Source organism: Brassica napus, chromosome A1 (genome assembly GCF_020379485.1).
Source record: "Brassica napus cultivar Da-Ae chromosome A1, Da-Ae, whole genome shotgun sequence".
Lineage (NCBI taxonomy): Eukaryota > Viridiplantae > Streptophyta > Magnoliopsida > Brassicales > Brassicaceae > Brassica > Brassica napus.
Genome location: NC_063434.1, coordinates 5,828,377 through 5,845,605, shown reverse-complemented (window position 1 = coordinate 5,845,605; position 17,229 = coordinate 5,828,377). Strand labels below are relative to the sequence as shown.

Sequence of the window (17,229 nt, the reverse complement as noted above, 5' to 3'; positions counted from 1 at the left end):
TGGTAGATTTTTGTTTTAATTAGTTACTTGTTTAACCATAAGTTTTAAAAAAGAGTAAGGCTAAACACTCTTAATAGTTATGTAGCCTATATTGATTATATACTTGGTTTCCTATATATTTATCATGGAAGACGTGAATATATGTTAAATTATATCTAGATCTATATGCATTTCTCCACAAAGAGAGAACGTGCATGAGATTACGCACATATATCATATTTTATGTGAAACTCGCAGATATAATAAGATTATTTTTATCAGTTTGTATTTTATATGTAGTATGTATTAGTATTAATTTAGCAACCGTCTGTCGAAGACCCACGTTAAAGAAACTGTCACCTTGATCGGATCTGCTAATAATTTCTCTTCCTTTTATAAAAACTGATAAAAAATAACAGTAGTACAATATCTCCTTGTTCTTCACATGACACAATTATAATCGAGAAGAGACCAAGTATATATTTCTATTGTTTATAAAAAAAATAGTTATTTCTATTGATTGAGCAAGTGTTTCATGGATTGTGACGTACTTAGTGGATGGCCAAAGGTTAGTTATTGGTGCCGTGATGTTATGAATTTCATAAAAAAAAATATGTTAAAGCGAATCTACATATTCGTTTTCAAAAAAAAAATCTATAATAAAATATAATTAAATTAGTATATAATAAGTATGAAGCATCTCAATTATTGTAAGTTTATTTTAAGGTTTTGATATGGAAATGCATAGCTTTTCAGTTTTCATAGATCAATAGTAATATGTAAAGATGTTAGGGTACTAAGTGGTATGATAAAATATGAAATCAAATCATTCTATTTACTGATTTGGTATAACAATCGTGAAGCTTACGTATACCATTTCATGTATGGCGCATCATATAAGCATAAATTCTGAAAAGAACACATATCTATGTATTTTCAAAACATATAGCTTGGGTGCACGCACGTACGTATGACTAAATATGTGAGCCTCAAATTTTGTATGTTAGCATTGAAACGTTATACACGATAGATGGAAAGAAAGGTAAATAATTTCCTCCGATAGAGTTTTTTTTTTCTGTGGTCAATGTCTTCACTTTATCTCCAGATTCAACATTGGTATTATTAATGGGAAAATAGTCTTAACTGAATTTGGAAATACTGTGAATAATTTGACTCCAAAAGCGAAAAGAAAATTTATAAAAAATCAAAAAAAAAATTGAGTATTTTTTGTACTTTCAATTTCATTATCTGACCGAAAACAACAACCAATGATGCATCACAGGTTATTAACAAAAAAATATTATTCTATCACGTCAATTTTCATTTTTGTATTACGTTGGTATATTTTGATCGTACTGGAAAAGAAATATAACAACGTTATCCTACTTATAATCTTTTTTTTTTTTGACGTCGTTTATCCTACTTATAATCGACAAAAGGAAAAACTAAAAACTGTCAATCAGCCCATAGTATGAGTTATGACTGGTGACGCATACTCTACTTAAGATCCATTTGCTTTAAATAAATGGCTACCAGATTATATGATTGGGACAAAAGTCTATAGACAATACATACCATACCTGATACCATCCATATGTATGTTGACCAAATAGTAAGTAGTACAATCAACTATGCAAATAGATTCAATCAAGAGAATGGGATCCCAATAATTTGCAGGCTTCAATTTAGATTATGGAAGTAAAGGGTCTTTTTACTATTTTAAAATGATTGTACTAGTAAACCGAAACTTTTTTCTTTCCATTGTTACTTCGGTGTGGAAAAAAAAAAGACTTCATTCATTTGTTCGCTTACCAAACAAAATCGAAAACCAACAAAACCAAACTTAAACCGTTTTGGTTATGCTAAGTACCTAACCAAAACCAATTGGTCACTCCTTTACTGCTCCCTATTACATCCACTTATAAAGAAGGCACACTTTGAAACCACAATATATGGTTATATCTATATATATATAAAGTAAGGTTCTCTCCTGTGAGAGCGCCACGTCACTAATTCGATCACCCTAGGTGCAACACCTGTCCTTTTTATTTATACGCTGCGTTTTGTTTGTGGTTTAGCTTATGATTTTGTGGACTTCCTGTTGAATCACGATTCAGCCCGATAGATAACAAGACCGACATCACCCATTCTAGGGTTCTTGTTCTTCTTCCACCTCCGAAGTCAAAAGTGTTTTTCTTCATGTTCTCTGATACCAGCTATGGAGTTTCGAGATGTTGAATTTACGTGTGGCTATGTGAATCTTCAATTTTGACTCTTTGTCTTCTCTCTTAACCATTGGAAACGTTTCAGCTAATTGATTTGTCGTCTTTCTCATAGTCCTTAACTCCATCTGCAAAGCGGTGTCTCTACTCCTACTAAAGGATACTTTGTACATTGATGGCCGAAACTAATATATATTTATGAAGGTTGGAAACCTTTGCTTCTTCGGTTTTCTCTGTGGGCCAGACCTACAAGTGTATTATGAGTTTTATTTTAAAATGAGGTTCATCACGTTAATCTTCTATTTATCACATTTATTTAGTATAATTGTTTTTAATTGATTTCATGATTCTTTGTTAAATAATATTATTTGCCGATTCCGTGATTTATGGGTTTATTCCCGCCTGACGTGCTAATCATTACATGCCATCTTTGAAAGCCGGTTGCATTGTGAAAGTCGATTGTTTTGAGGTTGCTAGGTGCTCAAGCATGTACAAGATAATTTATCATCCATTCCTCATTTGTTTCATCTCACCAACTATTATTGATGAAGTCATCATTGGTGCTCCTGAGATTAATCTCCATTCATTATTAGACTGTTTGACAATTTCCAAGTGATTGCGAACACAAACCTAGAACTCTCATGTATATTATCATATTGCATCTGAGTTTATAATATGTTTCGTTATCATAACTGATATTTAAACTCGCAGATGTGGTTGGGAAAATCCGTTCTGTCCAAGGCTCTGACCTTAGCAAAGAAACAACTCTAGTCGTTATCCGTCTCCTCATTGATCCGTAAGAAACAATCAACACACAATTCTATTTATATTATTATTTATATTGTGCTAACATCAATAATCAAAATATTTTCTACCCAAATTTTGTGGTCGTCTACTTATCCCCCTTACTTATCAAACTAATTTTACACAAACCTTTATTTTACAACTTAAAAAAAAACCACAACAACCCAAACAATCAAAACACCAAAAACTAGAATTCCAAAAAAAAGACGAATCATTAATGATCACCTCTCTTTTTTTTTTGTCTAATCTTAGAAATAAACTTCAAAACAAATATACCAAACCAATCACCTCAACTAATACTCAACGACACATAAATCGAGTCAGCTAAACAAATACAAACTACACAGCCAGCTATTTAACAATTTACAAACTTACTTTCACAACGACACATACATCGAGTCAGATAAACAAATACAAACTACACGGCCAGCTATTTAACAATTTACAAACGTACTTTCGTAACGAAGATACAATGATTTTTGTTTACATATTACCCATCAAATAAAAGATAAACAAACACAACCACAACATGAGATACAAGAGACAATCCCGACAGACACAAAGACGGCAATAACATCTCCACCTGCTCACTCCTCTTGTCTTATAAAAATGGCTTACATGCCCAATGTCAACATGTCAATGCTATTGTCTTCTTAAGAGAAATACATAAATTCGTTTAAAACTCATTAAAGCCCAAATACTCAGAACTATCAATCATTTTATAGTTATTTCTACAAGTCTTCATGTATTTGTTTTAAAGGTCCGGTAAGAGCAACAAGTGTAAAAAATAAAATAAAAACATATAACAAACATAATAAGGATAATAAAAATTATTACTTAATACACACAACTTACACAACTAAACTGGAAAAAATATCCAGAAACAAAATAACTTTAATATAATTTATGTACTCTCAACAGTACAAGAAACAAATTAAAAAGACAAACAAACAATAAGTTTCAGTGACACAACAAACAACAACACGAACTATATCAATCACATTATTAACACAGTTTAGTACTTTATAAGTGGAGAACAATGCATACACAATTCATCATCACAACTCTAACTCTATAACAATTAAAAAAACTTGAAAAACAACTCAAAACACAAAATTTACAACTACAATAACTCTAATAAATATTGAGATGAAACAAGAACTCTGTCGATAACTTTGCGCTTGCGGGGCAAAAGTGTTCCAAAAAAAAATAGCATCAAATTTAAAGAAACTGAAATAACCGAATTAGATTGAAAAGACGGACCAGAACCGAGCCGAGTGCATGTCCCTCTCTCTCTACACTCTATGCAACAGTTTGAAGAAGAAGAGCTTCGATGGCGTCACTTCTCGCTAAGTCGAATCGATTCCTCCTTAGACCTTCTGAGATACCCAACTCTCTCTGTTCCCTTTCCTTCTTCCGACTGATCTCTTCCATCCACGAACTCGACGACTTCACCCCTCCTTCCCCATCATCTCCACCTTCTCAATCTCTCGTCAAATCAATCTGCTCACTGGTCTGTCACACCTACCTCCGTCAAACCCACGTCACACTATCCCCTCACCGCGTCAACCTCGACCTCGACGCCAACTCTCTCACCCACGAGCAAGCAATCACCGTGGTGGCCTCCCTCGCGAGCGAAGCCGGCTCGATGGTGGCTCTCTGCTTCTTCCACTGGTCACTGGGCTTCGAAAAGTTCCGACATTTCATGAGACTGTACCTCGTAACCGCCGATTCGTTGATCGCCAACGGAAACTTGGAGAAAGCTCACGAGGTGATGAGGTGTATGCTGAGGAATTTCTCGGAGATCGGGAGGTTGAGCGAGGCCGTTGGTATGGTTATGGATATGCAGAATCAAGGGCTGTCTCCAAGCGTTATAACACTGAACTGCGTTCTCGAGATCGCGATTGAGTCGGGGTTGATTGAGTATGCGGAGAACGTGTTCGACGAAATGTCAGTGAGAGGAGTTCGTCCTGATTCTAACTCTTTTAAGCTGATGGTTATTGGTTGTTTTAGAGACGGTAAGATTCAGGAAGCTGATAGGTGGCTTAACGGAATGATACAAAGAGGGTTTGTTCCTGATAACGCCACGTGTACGTTGATTCTCAGTGCCTTGTGTGAGAATGGGTTAGTGAACAGAGCGATATGGTATTTTCGTAAGATGGTTGATTTGGGTTTGAAGCCAAACTTGATCAATTTCACGGCTTTGATTGATGGGTTATGCAAGAAGGGTAGTATCAAGCAAGGTTTTGAGATGTTGGAGGAGATGGTTGGAGTTGGTTGGAAGCCGAATGTGTATACACACACGGCTTTGATTGATGGGTTGTGTAAAAGAGGGTGGACCGAGAGAGCGTTTAGGCTGTTTTTGAAACTCGTTCGTAGTGATTGTTACAAGCCTAATGTGCATACTTATACTTCGATGATTGGTGGGTATTGCAAAGAAGATAAGTTGAACCGTGCTGAGATGTTGTTTAGCAGAATGAAAGAGCAAGGTTTGTTTCCTAACGTGAATACGTATACAACGCTCATTGATGGTCATTGTAAAGCTGGGAACTTTGATAGAGCGTACGAGTTGATGAATTTGATGGGTGATGAAGGTTTTAGGCCGAATATTTATACGTACAACGCTGTTGTAGACAGTCTCTGTAAGAAATCAAGGGCGTCTGAAGCTTATGAGTTGCTGAATAAAGCGTTTTCTTGTGGACTAGAGGCTGATGGAGTTACCTACACTATTCTTATTCAAGAACAGTGTAAGCAGAGTGACATCAAGCAAGCTCTTGCGTTCTTCTGTCGGATGAATAAGACTGGTTTTGAAGCTGATATGCGTCTGAACAACATATTGATAGCTGCATTTTGTAGGCAAAAGAAGATGAAGGAAAGTGAGAAGCTTTTTGGGTATGTGGTGAGTCTTGGCTTGGTTCCAACGAAGGAGACTTATACATCCATGATTAGCGGGTATTGTAAGGAAGGTGACATTGATCTAGCTTTGAAGTATTTTAATAACATGAAGAGACATGGTTGCGTTCCTGATAGCTTCACTTATGGTTCATTAATAAGCGGTCTCTGCAAGAAGTCTATGGTAGATCAAGCTTGTAAGCTTTACGAAGCAATGATTGACAAAGGTTTATCTCCTTCTGAGGTGACTCGAGTCACATTAGCGTATGAGTACTGTAAGAGGAATGATTCGGCCAATGCAATGATGTTGTTGGAACCGTTAGATAAGAGGCTTTGGATTAGAACGGTTAGGACACTAGTGAGAAAGTTGTGTAGCGAGAAGAAAGTTGGAGTGGCAGCTCTGTTCTATCAGAAACTGTTGGAGAAAGATGGTAGTAGCCTTGATCGTGTTACTTTAGCTGCTTTCACTACGGCTTGCTCTGAGTCTGGTAAAAACAACCTTGTTACTGATTTGACTGAGAGAGTCTCCAGAGGAGTAGGCTAGAAAGTGGTTTATATCTCTGATAAGAGTTGGAGAGTGTATCATCGCAAGAGGTTGAAGAGTTTAGTGAACAATGAAGTGAAGAAGTGATCTGCTTATTAAGAATTGGATTTGAACGAAGAGTTGGTTTTGGCGTTATGGAGAGGTAGTTATGGCAGTTAGAGTTGATCGAGCTGAGTCCACAGGAATAAGAGTCTCAAGTCATATTGTACGTTTGGCTTTAGAGGAATTGTATTCTTGGGGTTCTCTTAAGTGCTTTGCTTAGAGAATTGGGCTTAACTCGTTGAAAAAGGGGTTAAGAGTTACTTTGTACGTTAGATTGAGTGAGTAATACGAATATACATTCTTTATCAATCTCACATCAGCTGCTTTGAGCTCTCTGTTTAACGAGCAAATGTACCATTTTGCTAATGTAAAAGTAGAATAGTTATGACCAGTCTTCTCAAAGATATTAACTTTGTACAGAGAGACAGGCTGAGCCTAATTAAATAAAAATTATGTGAACTTTTTTTTCTGTTTTAGAATTGTAATTCGGAACATCCAAAATGATGAGGATCACAGGTGCTTCAGTTACTGGGCTTGACAAAAGCAGTAGCATGGGCCTCTGGATTGTATGCATATAAACACGAAGAAAGCCTGAAGCTACTTGATGTCTTACTCCAGGATCATCAGCAAGCAAAACAAACAAAGTTAACCGGATTTAATAGATGAAAGAACCAATAACGATAACCGGATTTAATTGATGAAAGAACCAACCAATGCATAGACCGCCATTGATAACATTATAAGACCGAAAAAGCGAAAAGTCGATTTAGTTTTTTTTTTTCCGTTAGTCGAGTAAAACCTCAGTGTGTCGATAGAGAGATTCGCACTGGCGTTAGAGATCTAGGGTTTATCCGTCGTCATGTGGAACAACAACGACGGTATGCCGTTAGCCCCTCCCGGCACCGGCGTCTCGATGATTCCGCCACCGCATCCTTCTTACACCTCCCTTCCTCCGCCGCATCCTTCTAATCCGACTCCTCCTCCGGTCGAGCCTACTCCCGAGGAAGCCGAGGCGAAGCTCGAGGAGAAGGCGCGCAAGTGGATGCAGCTGAACTCGAAACGCTACGGCGACAAGAGGAAGTTCGGATTCGTGGAAACGCAGAAGGAGGACATGCCACCTGAGCACGTCAGGAAGATTATCAGGTGAGGTTTTTGGAGATTCAGATCGTGATTTTACTTGAATTGTGCTTCTGAAGCTTGTGTGTTGTTTCAGGGATCATGGTGATATGTCATCGAAGAAGTTTCGTCACGATAAACGTGTATACCTTGGAGCTCTTAAGTTCGTGCCTCACGCGGTCTTCAAGCTCCTGGAGAATATGCCTATGCCTTGGGAGCAGGTTGTTATAACTGATTATCTGCTTTTTAGCTTCTTCAGCTGTGTTTATTGTCCTCTGTTTATTTATCTATTAGCTCTCTTTTTGCTTCCAGGTTCGAGATGTTAAGGTTCTGTACCACATCACCGGAGCTATTACATTCGTTAACGAGATTCCATGGGTTGTGGAACCTATTTACATGGCTCAGGTTGGTTAATAATAGCCTCTCTCTTTTCTTGCGTCTGAGTTTCCTAAATGTAAATTTGAGTGATATTTATTCTTGGTTTTACAGTGGGGCACTATGTGGATTATGATGCGAAGGGAGAAGAGGGATCGTCGTCATTTCAAGAGGATGCGGTTTCCACCGTTTGATGATGAGGAGCCTCCACTGGACTACGCAGACAACTTGTTGGACGTTGATCCTCTTGAGCCAATTCAGTTGGAGCTCGACGAGGAAGAAGATTCTGCTGTGCACACCTGGTTCTATGACCACAAGCCGCTAGTAAAGACCAAACTGATTAATGGTCCCAGTTACAGGAAGTGGAATCTCTCTCTTCCGATTATGGCAACCCTTCACAGGCTTGCAGGCCAGTTGCTCTCTGATTTAATCGATCGCAACTACTTCTACTTGTTTGACATGCCGTCTTTCTTCACCGCCAAGGCTCTGAACATGTGCATACCTGGTAAGCTACTTTCCTTCTCTTCTGGAATTTTGATAATTTTGTTTCACTTCGGTTTCATGTAATGCGTTCTGTCGCTCTTAACCAGGTGGTCCTAAGTTTGAGCCTTTGTACCGTGATATGGAGAAAGGGGATGAAGACTGGAATGAGTTTAACGACATCAACAAGCTTATCATTCGTTCCCCTCTTCGAACTGAGTACAGAATAGGTTTTCCTCACCTGTACAACAATCGTCCCAGGAAAGTCAAACTCTGTGTGTATCACAGTCCTATGGTGATGTATATAAAGACCGAGGATCCTGATCTTCCTGCGTTTTATTATGATCCGTTGCTTCACCCGATAAGCAACACCAATAAGGAAAGGCGTGAAAGGAACGTTTTTGAAGATGATGGTGAGGATGAGTTTATCTTACCAGAGGGAGTGGAACCTTTACTGAAAGACACCCACCTCTACACTGACACTACAGCTGCTGGCATTTCATTGCTGTTTGCCCCACGACCTTTCAATATGAGGTCTGGGAGAACAAGGCGGTCAGAAGATATTCCCCTGGTGTCAGAGTGGTTCAAGGAGCACTGGTAAGCTACTGGTCTACTTATGTTCTCTTTCCCTTTCATAATTTATTTGTATATTTCCTAATACTTTTCTGAACTCATTATCTGCAGTCCTCCGGCTTATCCGGTTAAAGTTCGAGTTAGTTACCAAAAGCTTTTGAAGTGCTATGTCCTGAATGAGTTGCACCATAGACCACCTAAAGCCCAGAAGAAGAAGCACTTATTCCGCTCTCTTGCAGCTACAAAGTTTTTCCAGAGTACTGAGTTGGATTGGGTTGAAGTGGGTCTGCAAGTCTGCAGGCAGGGATATAATATGCTGAACCTGCTGATCCACAGGAAGAATTTGAACTACCTGCACCTTGACTACAACTTCAACCTGAAGCCTGTTAAAACATTGACTACAAAAGAGCGAAAGAAGTCACGTTTTGGGAACGCCTTCCATCTCTGCCGTGAGATCCTCCGGCTGACAAAGCTTGTCGTTGATGCGAATGTCCAGTTCCGACTTGGAAATGTTGATGCTTTCCAATTGGCTGACGGTCTGCAGTATATTTTCTCCCATGTTGGCCAGTTGACGGGTATGTATCGTTATAAATACAGACTGATGAGGCAGATTAGGATGTGCAAGGATTTGAAGCACTTGATATATTACCGTTTCAATACCGGTCCTGTGGGTAAGGGACCAGGGTGTGGATTTTGGGCTCCAATGTGGAGGGTATGGTTGTTTTTCCTTCGTGGAATAGTTCCTCTTCTTGAACGATGGTTAGGGAATCTTCTTGCTCGTCAGTTTGAGGGGCGTCATTCAAAAGGAGTTGCCAAAACTGTCACGAAACAGAGAGTTGAAAGCCACTTCGATTTGGAACTGCGAGCTGCTGTCATGCATGACGTTCTTGATGCCATGCCAGGTTTCCCTTCTTTCAAATGTGGTTTTACTTGTGTTTTCAATCATGAAGTTGTTCTATATTCTTTTGGTTGATATTTTTCTTGATATGTACAGAGGGTATCAAGCAAAACAAAGCTCGGACAATATTACAGCACCTCAGCGAGGCATGGCGATGTTGGAAAGCTAATATCCCGTGGAAGGTCCCTGGGTTACCCGTGCCAATTGAGAATATGATCTTGCGTTATGTCAAGTCTAAGGCTGATTGGTGGACAAATGTTGCTCACTACAATCGTGAGCGTATCAGAAGAGGGGCTACTGTTGATAAGACTGTTTGTAGAAAGAATCTGGGAAGGTTGACTCGACTTTGGCTAAAGGCAGAACAGGTCTGTACATTTGTCTTAAATGTCTTCATTTAAATGCTTAAACAAATACTATAAATAAGCTTCATTTACAGTTTTGAGTAAATTAGTTCCCTGTATTCTTCATTATGAGTTCTCTGATGAATTATCCTTGTAAACCTGTCACAGGAACGGCAGCACAATTACCTGAAAGATGGTCCATATGTCACTCCAGAGGAAGCACTAGCCATTTATACAACTACTGTCCATTGGCTGGAATCGAGGAAATTTTCTCCAATTCCATTCCCGCCACTGTCTTACAAACATGACACAAAGTTGCTTATCCTGGCCCTTGAGAGACTGAAGGAATCATACAGTGTTGCCGTGAGGTTGAATCAGCAGCAGCGAGAGGAGCTTGGTCTGATAGAACAAGCGTATGACAATCCTCATGAAGCTCTGTCACGAATTAAACGTCATCTTCTCACCCAGCGTGGCTTCAAAGAGGTAGCTTGATCCTTCACTATATATGGGGGCAATGGTTGAACATATGTTGTCAAGGTTATTGTAGTAAACTGATGGTGAATATGTTCTCTGCAGGTTGGCATAGAGTTTATGGATCTATACAGCTACCTGATTCCAGTTTATGAGATAGAGCCTCTGGAGAAAATTACTGATGCCTACCTTGACCAATACTTGTGGTACGAGGGTGATAAGCGCCACTTGTTCCCAAACTGGATCAAGCCAGCAGACTCAGAGCCGCCACCACTTCTGGTTTACAAGTGGTGTCAAGGTATCAATAATTTACAAGGCATATGGGACACAGGAGATGGGCAATGTGTGGTGATGCTCCAGACTAAGTTTGAAAAATTCTTTGAGAAGATTGATTTGACCATGTTGAACAGGTATTTACTAGTCTATTAAAGGTGCATTAATTCTCAGCTTTAACTGCTAATAACTATTCTGTGTTATTTTTCCAGGCTGCTTCGTTTGGTTCTTGACCACAATATTGCGGATTATGTGTCTGCCAAGAATAACGTGGTTCTGTCTTACAAAGATATGAGTCATACTAACTCGTATGGTCTGATTAGGGGACTTCAGTTTGCATCGTTTGTTGTTCAGTTTTATGGACTATTGCTTGATCTGTTGCTTCTTGGTTTGACTCGGGCAAGTGAAATTGCTGGGCCACCACAGATGCCTAACGAGTTTATGACGTTTTGGGATACAAAAGTGGAGACACGGCATCCCATAAGACTGTATTCTCGGTATATAGACAAAGTTCATATAATGTTCAAATTTACCCATGAAGAAGCCAGGGATCTTATTCAGCGCTATCTTACTGAGCATCCTGATCCCAACAATGAAAACATGGTGGGATACAACAATAAGAAGTGCTGGCCAAGAGATGCAAGGATGAGGTTGATGAAACATGATGGTATGCTCTTTTCTTTTATGCGTTTCGATAGACATTCATGCATGCATTCGTTTTTATGTCTCATTTTTTTGTTCATCTTTCAGTCAATCTTGGTAGAAGTGTCTTCTGGGACATGAAGAATCGTCTTCCTCGGAGCATCACAACTTTGGAGTGGGAGAATGGCTTTGTCTCTGTCTACAGCAAGGATAATCCCAACCTGCTCTTCAGCATGTAATGTTTTATTCAATTATTCTTGTCCAGTTGTTGCTAGGCGAGGTCTTTGTTGGGACCATAATCTGTTAGTGTTTCTGTCTTCACTGATACTCTTGCAATTGTGTCTGCAGGTGTGGATTTGAAGTTCGCATACTTCCAAAAATCAGGATGACTCAGGAAGCTTTCAGCAACACAAGAGATGGTGTCTGGAATCTGCAAAATGAGCAGACCAAGGAGAGGACTGCCGTTGCTTTTCTGCGAGTTGATGATGAACATATGAAGGTGTTTGAGAATCGTGTGAGGCAGATCCTTATGTCTTCAGGATCAACCACCTTCACCAAAATTGTCAATAAATGGAATACAGCTCTAATTGGTATATGTTATGAGCCTGCTTATAGCTTTTCATAATGTGTGGCTAGCATTAAGCTGAGCGCAACTTTTTTTTGTGTATACAGGTCTCATGACTTACTTCCGTGAAGCCACTGTGCATACGCAAGAGCTCTTGGATCTACTGGTCAAGTGTGAAAACAAAATTCAAACTAGGATTAAGATAGGGCTGAACTCAAAGATGCCTAGTCGGTGAGCATATGGTTTTATTAAATTATGGTCTACATGTTAGAGCTGTATATTAATGTTTCTGTCATCTGATTCTTTTTTATTTTCCTTGCCAGGTTTCCTCCAGTTATCTTCTACACTCCAAAGGAAATTGGTGGGCTGGGAATGTTGTCAATGGGTCATATTTTGATTCCCCAAAGTGACCTTCGGTACAGCAAGCAGACAGATGTTGGGGTAACCCACTTTAGGAGTGGAATGAGCCATGAGGAAGATCAGCTTATACCAAATCTATATCGTTACATACAGCCATGGGAGAGTGAGTTTATTGATTCACAGCGGGTGTGGGCAGAGTATGCTTTAAAGCGGCAGGAAGCACAGGCCCAAAATAGGCGTCTTACATTGGAGGATTTGGAGGTACGTTTAACTTACTTGTCATTTGTTACATCCTTACTGAAGTAGAGTTCTGAGATGAATGTTAGTTTACTGGCTTGCCTTCTTGTGGTAGCTTGGAAGTTGTTTTTATTCTTTGCATGATATAGGTTTTTGGGAGGATATCTATGTGTTGCCTTGTTCTTTTTTGGAAGCCAAAGTTTAAGATTATTTTGCAATTTATGTCAGGTTTGCATAATATTTTTTTGGCCTGTATGATAATATGACAGGACTCTTGGGATAGGGGAATTCCTCGAATAAATACCCTCTTTCAGAAGGATAGGCACACGTTAGCGTATGATAAAGGTTGGAGGGTTCGGACCGACTTTAAGCAGTACCAAGTCCTCAAGCAAAATCCTTTCTGGTGGACGCACCAGAGACATGATGGGAAGCTGTGGAATTTAAACAATTACCGAACTGATGTTATCCAAGCTCTTGGAGGTGTTGAGGGTATCCTTGAGCACACTTTATTCAAGGGGACATAGTAAGGGCTTTTCCTTTGTTAATCATTGTTTCATGATAACATTTTCTGTTCAGTTGCTCGCAGCTTTTATATAAGGATATCACATTAAGTTGGCTAAACTTTTTTGTGCTTTAATTGAAATCAGTTTCCCAACATGGGAGGGTCTTTTCTGGGAGAAGGCATCTGGGTTTGAGGAGTCGATGAAATATAAGAAGCTGACGAATGCACAGAGGTCTGGTCTGAACCAGATTCCAAATAGAAGATTCACGCTTTGGTGGTCGCCAACAATAAATCGGGCGAATGTTTATGTGGGTTTCCAAGTGCAGTTGGATCTGACAGGAATTTTTATGCATGGAAAGATTCCTACACTGAAGATATCTCTGATTCAGATTTTCCGTGCCCATTTGTGGCAAAAGATCCATGAGAGTGTTGTTATGGATCTTTGTCAAGTATTGGACCAAGAGTTGGATGCTTTGGAGATTGAAACTGTTCAGAAGGAGACAATTCATCCAAGGAAGAGTTATAAGATGAACAGCTCTTGCGCTGATGTTCTTCTGTTTGCTGCCCATAAATGGCCAATGTCAAAACCAAGCCTGGTTGCTGAGTCAAAGGATGTGTTCGACCAGAAAGCTAGCAACAAGTATTGGATTGATGTGCAACTTCGGTGGGGAGATTATGATTCCCATGATATTGAGCGTTATACTAGGGCCAAATTCATGGATTATACAACTGATAACATGTCAATCTATCCATCTCCAACAGGTATTTATTACTTTTCCAGTTTTGCTTTGTTTTGTTAAGGTTTTACTTTTCTGCAGATCGTTTTATATTTTGAGAAAATCCTTGCAGGTGTAATGATTGGGCTTGATCTGGCATACAATTTACATTCTGCCTTTGGCAATTGGTTCCCAGGTTCTAAACCTCTTCTTGCTCAAGCGATGAACAAGATCATGAAGGTACTAAAATTTTTATATCGTGATGTCTTGCGCAGAGCCCTTTTTGTTTGAATATAGAGAATTTTTAAGTCAACTTATCGTTAAAACTATGCATATTGCAGTCTAATCCAGCTCTGTACGTGTTGAGAGAGAGGATAAGGAAAGGTTTGCAATTGTACTCATCTGAGCCTACAGAGCCATATTTGTCATCGCAAAACTATGGTGAAATATTCAGCAATCAAATTATATGGTTTGTCGATGATACCAATGTCTATCGTGTCACAATTCACAAGACATTTGAAGGGAATTTAACAACAAAGCCTATCAATGGTGCGATCTTTATTTTTAATCCAAGAACTGGGCAGTTATTCCTGAAGGTATGTCCTCTTCTACCATTCTTTACATTAAGAATCTGCATGTTGTGACGCAACTTTTTCTTTTCATTAAGTCCTGTAACATGCAGTTGGATGTTAAGTTCCGGCTTTTTGTTTCTTTAGGTTATCCATACAAGCGTTTGGGCTGGTCAGAAGCGTCTTGGTCAGCTAGCGAAATGGAAAACAGCTGAAGAGGTGGCTGCCCTTGTGCGGTCTCTCCCTGTTGAAGAACAGCCAAAACAAGTTATTGTTACTCGCAAAGGAATGCTCGATCCCCTTGAGGTCCACTTACTGGATTTCCCCAACATTGTTATCAAGGGAAGTGAACTGCAGCTTCCGTTCCAGGCGTGCCTTAAGATTGAGAAATTTGGTGATCTGATTTTGAAGGCCACAGAACCACAGATGGTCCTATTCAATATCTATGATGATTGGTTGAAGAGTATCTCTTCGTACACTGCCTTTTCAAGACTCATTCTGATCCTTCGTGCGCTTCACGTGAATAATGAGAAGGCTAAGATGTTGTTGAAGCCCGACAAATCTGTTGTCACTGAGCCACATCACATCTGGCCCTCTCTCACTGACGACCAGTGGATGAAGGTAATTCCGATATTTTAACATCTTATTCGATAAGATCCCTCTTAACCTGATTTTGTCTCTGTATCTACAGTTTTTTTTCACTGGTCTTGAGTTATTTATAGTATATTATGCTTCTCTTTCCTGATTCACAAATATGTTTAATTTCAGGTGGAGGTAGCTCTTAGGGATCTTATCCTATCTGACTACGCAAAGAAGAACAATGTGAATACCTCAGCTCTGACCCAATCAGAGATCAGAGATATTATCCTTGGAGCTGAGATTACCCCACCCTCTCAACAGAGGCAACAGATAGCTGAGATTGAGAAACAGGTACCCTTGATTGTGATTTCCATTAAAAAGAAATAAGTCCGTGCATGTAATTCTATGTTCACCGTGAACCTAAATCTCCTTTGCAGGCAAAAGAAGCCAGCCAGATTAATGCTGTCACAACCAGAACGACAAATGTTCATGGTGAGGAGCTCATTGTCACTACTGTTAGCCCCTACGAGCAAACTGCATTCGGTTCCAAGACAGATTGGCGTGTGCGTGCAATATCAGCTACCAACCTCTACCTCAGAGTCAATCACATCTACGTGAACTCGGATGACATAAAGGTTAGAATCCAATTTATCAGGTTCACTTTTTCCAGTTGAGTAAAAGCCTTCTGGGGTCTTACCCTCAACATTATTTCTTGCTGTTCGCAGGAGACCGGATACACATACATCATGCCAAAGAACGTCCTGAAGAAGTTCATATGCATAGCAGATCTTCGCACTCAAATTGCTGGATATCTCTATGGTATAAGCCCTCCTGATAATCCCCAGGTGAAGGAAATCCGTTGTGTTGTGATGGTGCCGCAGTGGGGAAGTCATCAGCACCTTAACCTGCCGTCAGCTCTTCCTGAGCATGAATTCTTAAATGATCTCGAACCATTGGGATGGCTGCACACACAACCTAACGAGCTCCCTCAGTTGTCACCACAGGTAATAATATATAACGCATTATCTTTCTATACCTTATTTTTCAGCCTGTTAAACCCATTACTAACTGATGTCTGTGATAGGATGTCACCTCTCATTCCCGCATTCTGGAGAACAACAAGCAATGGGATGGAGAAAAATGTATCATCCTGACATGCAGTTTCACACCGGGATCCTGCTCTTTGACATCATATAAGTTGACCCAAACCGGATATGAGTGGGGACGTCTCAACAAGGACACAGGCGGCAATCCTCATGGCTACCTTCCCACCCATTATGAGAAGGTTCAAATGCTATTGAGTGACCGGTTCCTCGGGTTTTACATGGTAAGGAGCGCAGTAATAATAGTGCCTCTTTTATGGCTTTGTCCTTGATGATGATATAACGCTGCTGATTTTGAAAATTGTGTTGTTGTGATAATAGGTTCCTGAGAACGGACCGTGGAACTACAACTTTATGGGAGTGAAACACACGGTGGGAATGAAATACAGCGTCAAACTTGGAACCCCAAAGGAGTACTATCACGAGGAACATCGACCCACTCATTTCCTGGAGTTCAGCAACATGGAGGAGGCTGACATCGCTGAGGGAGATCGTGAAGACACCTTTGCTTGACTATTATGTTTTAACCACGTTTTGTTAACTGAGTTTTACTGCATTGTGTGCGGTAAAGATTGAAATGTCCCTACATATTTTGCCAGTAGAGCTAAATCTTTTTTGTACACAATCGCTCATGGAGGGTCAAGAAACTTAGTTCTGTCTTTCAAAACTAAAATGCTATTTCGGAATTGAAAGGTAGGAAGGCAACTTTTTTGTAACAAAATGGGGAAAAGCTTGGTATTTTTTTAGCGGGATTAAATATATATTTACAGCAGGTTTGTTTTAAATACCTTCTCAAGTTTCCAGGAATAGCTTATCGATGATGATTCAAACCTAAACTACAGCAAGATCCTGATCATCTTATTGGTGCTAAAAGGTGTTTGGTTCTTTATAGGCAGTTAAGCAAGTGTAACACACTAGATGGATGCGAGGAGATTCTTGGGAAACA

At 39.6% G+C, this 17,229-nt stretch overlaps 2 protein-coding genes across 2 annotated transcripts; both read left to right on the top strand.

Annotated features, from left to right (window-relative positions):
• Positions 1-3,996: 3,996 nt before the first annotated feature.
• LOC106437564 (pentatricopeptide repeat-containing protein At4g19890-like) lies at positions 3,997-6,818 on the top strand. The gene has a single exon (XM_013878473.3). It carries the CDS (start codon positions 4,339-4,341, stop codon positions 6,439-6,441), a length of 2,103 nt encoding a protein of 700 aa, XP_013733927.2. The 5' UTR covers positions 3,997-4,338; the 3' UTR covers positions 6,442-6,818.
• Positions 6,819-7,253: 435 nt separating this feature from the next.
• Positions 7,254-17,068, top strand: LOC106437553 (pre-mRNA-processing-splicing factor 8A-like). Its single transcript, XM_048738970.1, has 24 exons — positions 7,254-7,626; positions 7,697-7,820; positions 7,912-8,004; positions 8,089-8,479; positions 8,565-9,051; positions 9,139-9,929; positions 10,022-10,290; positions 10,435-10,749; positions 10,843-11,147; positions 11,223-11,677; positions 11,761-11,887; positions 12,001-12,242; positions 12,325-12,448; positions 12,541-12,838; positions 13,084-13,337; positions 13,462-14,078; positions 14,166-14,272; positions 14,374-14,628; positions 14,749-15,222; positions 15,370-15,531; positions 15,618-15,815; positions 15,906-16,184; positions 16,265-16,507; positions 16,605-17,068. The coding sequence occupies exons 1-24, from the start codon at positions 7,343-7,345 to the stop codon at positions 16,794-16,796; spliced, it is 7,086 nt and encodes a 2,361-aa protein (XP_048594927.1). The 5' UTR covers positions 7,254-7,342; the 3' UTR covers positions 16,797-17,068.
• The last annotated feature ends 161 nt before the right edge of the window (positions 17,069-17,229 follow it).

Bases quoted from the DNA above. Each gene is read 5' to 3' on its own strand.
- LOC106437564 (XM_013878473.3), top strand. From the start codon at position 4,339: ATGGCGTCACTTCTCGCTAAGTCGAATCGATTCCTCCTTAGACCTTCT.
- LOC106437553 (XM_048738970.1), top strand. From the start codon at position 7,343: ATGTGGAACAACAACGACGGTATGCCGTTAGCCCCTCCCGGCACCGGC. The intron at 11,888-12,000 runs GTAATGTTTTAT...TTGTGTCTGCAG, and splicing joins CCCAACCTGCTCTTCAGCAT to GTGTGGATTTGAAGTTCGCA. The intron at 12,243-12,324 runs GTATATGTTATG...TTGTGTATACAG, and splicing joins ATGGAATACAGCTCTAATTG to GTCTCATGACTTACTTCCGT.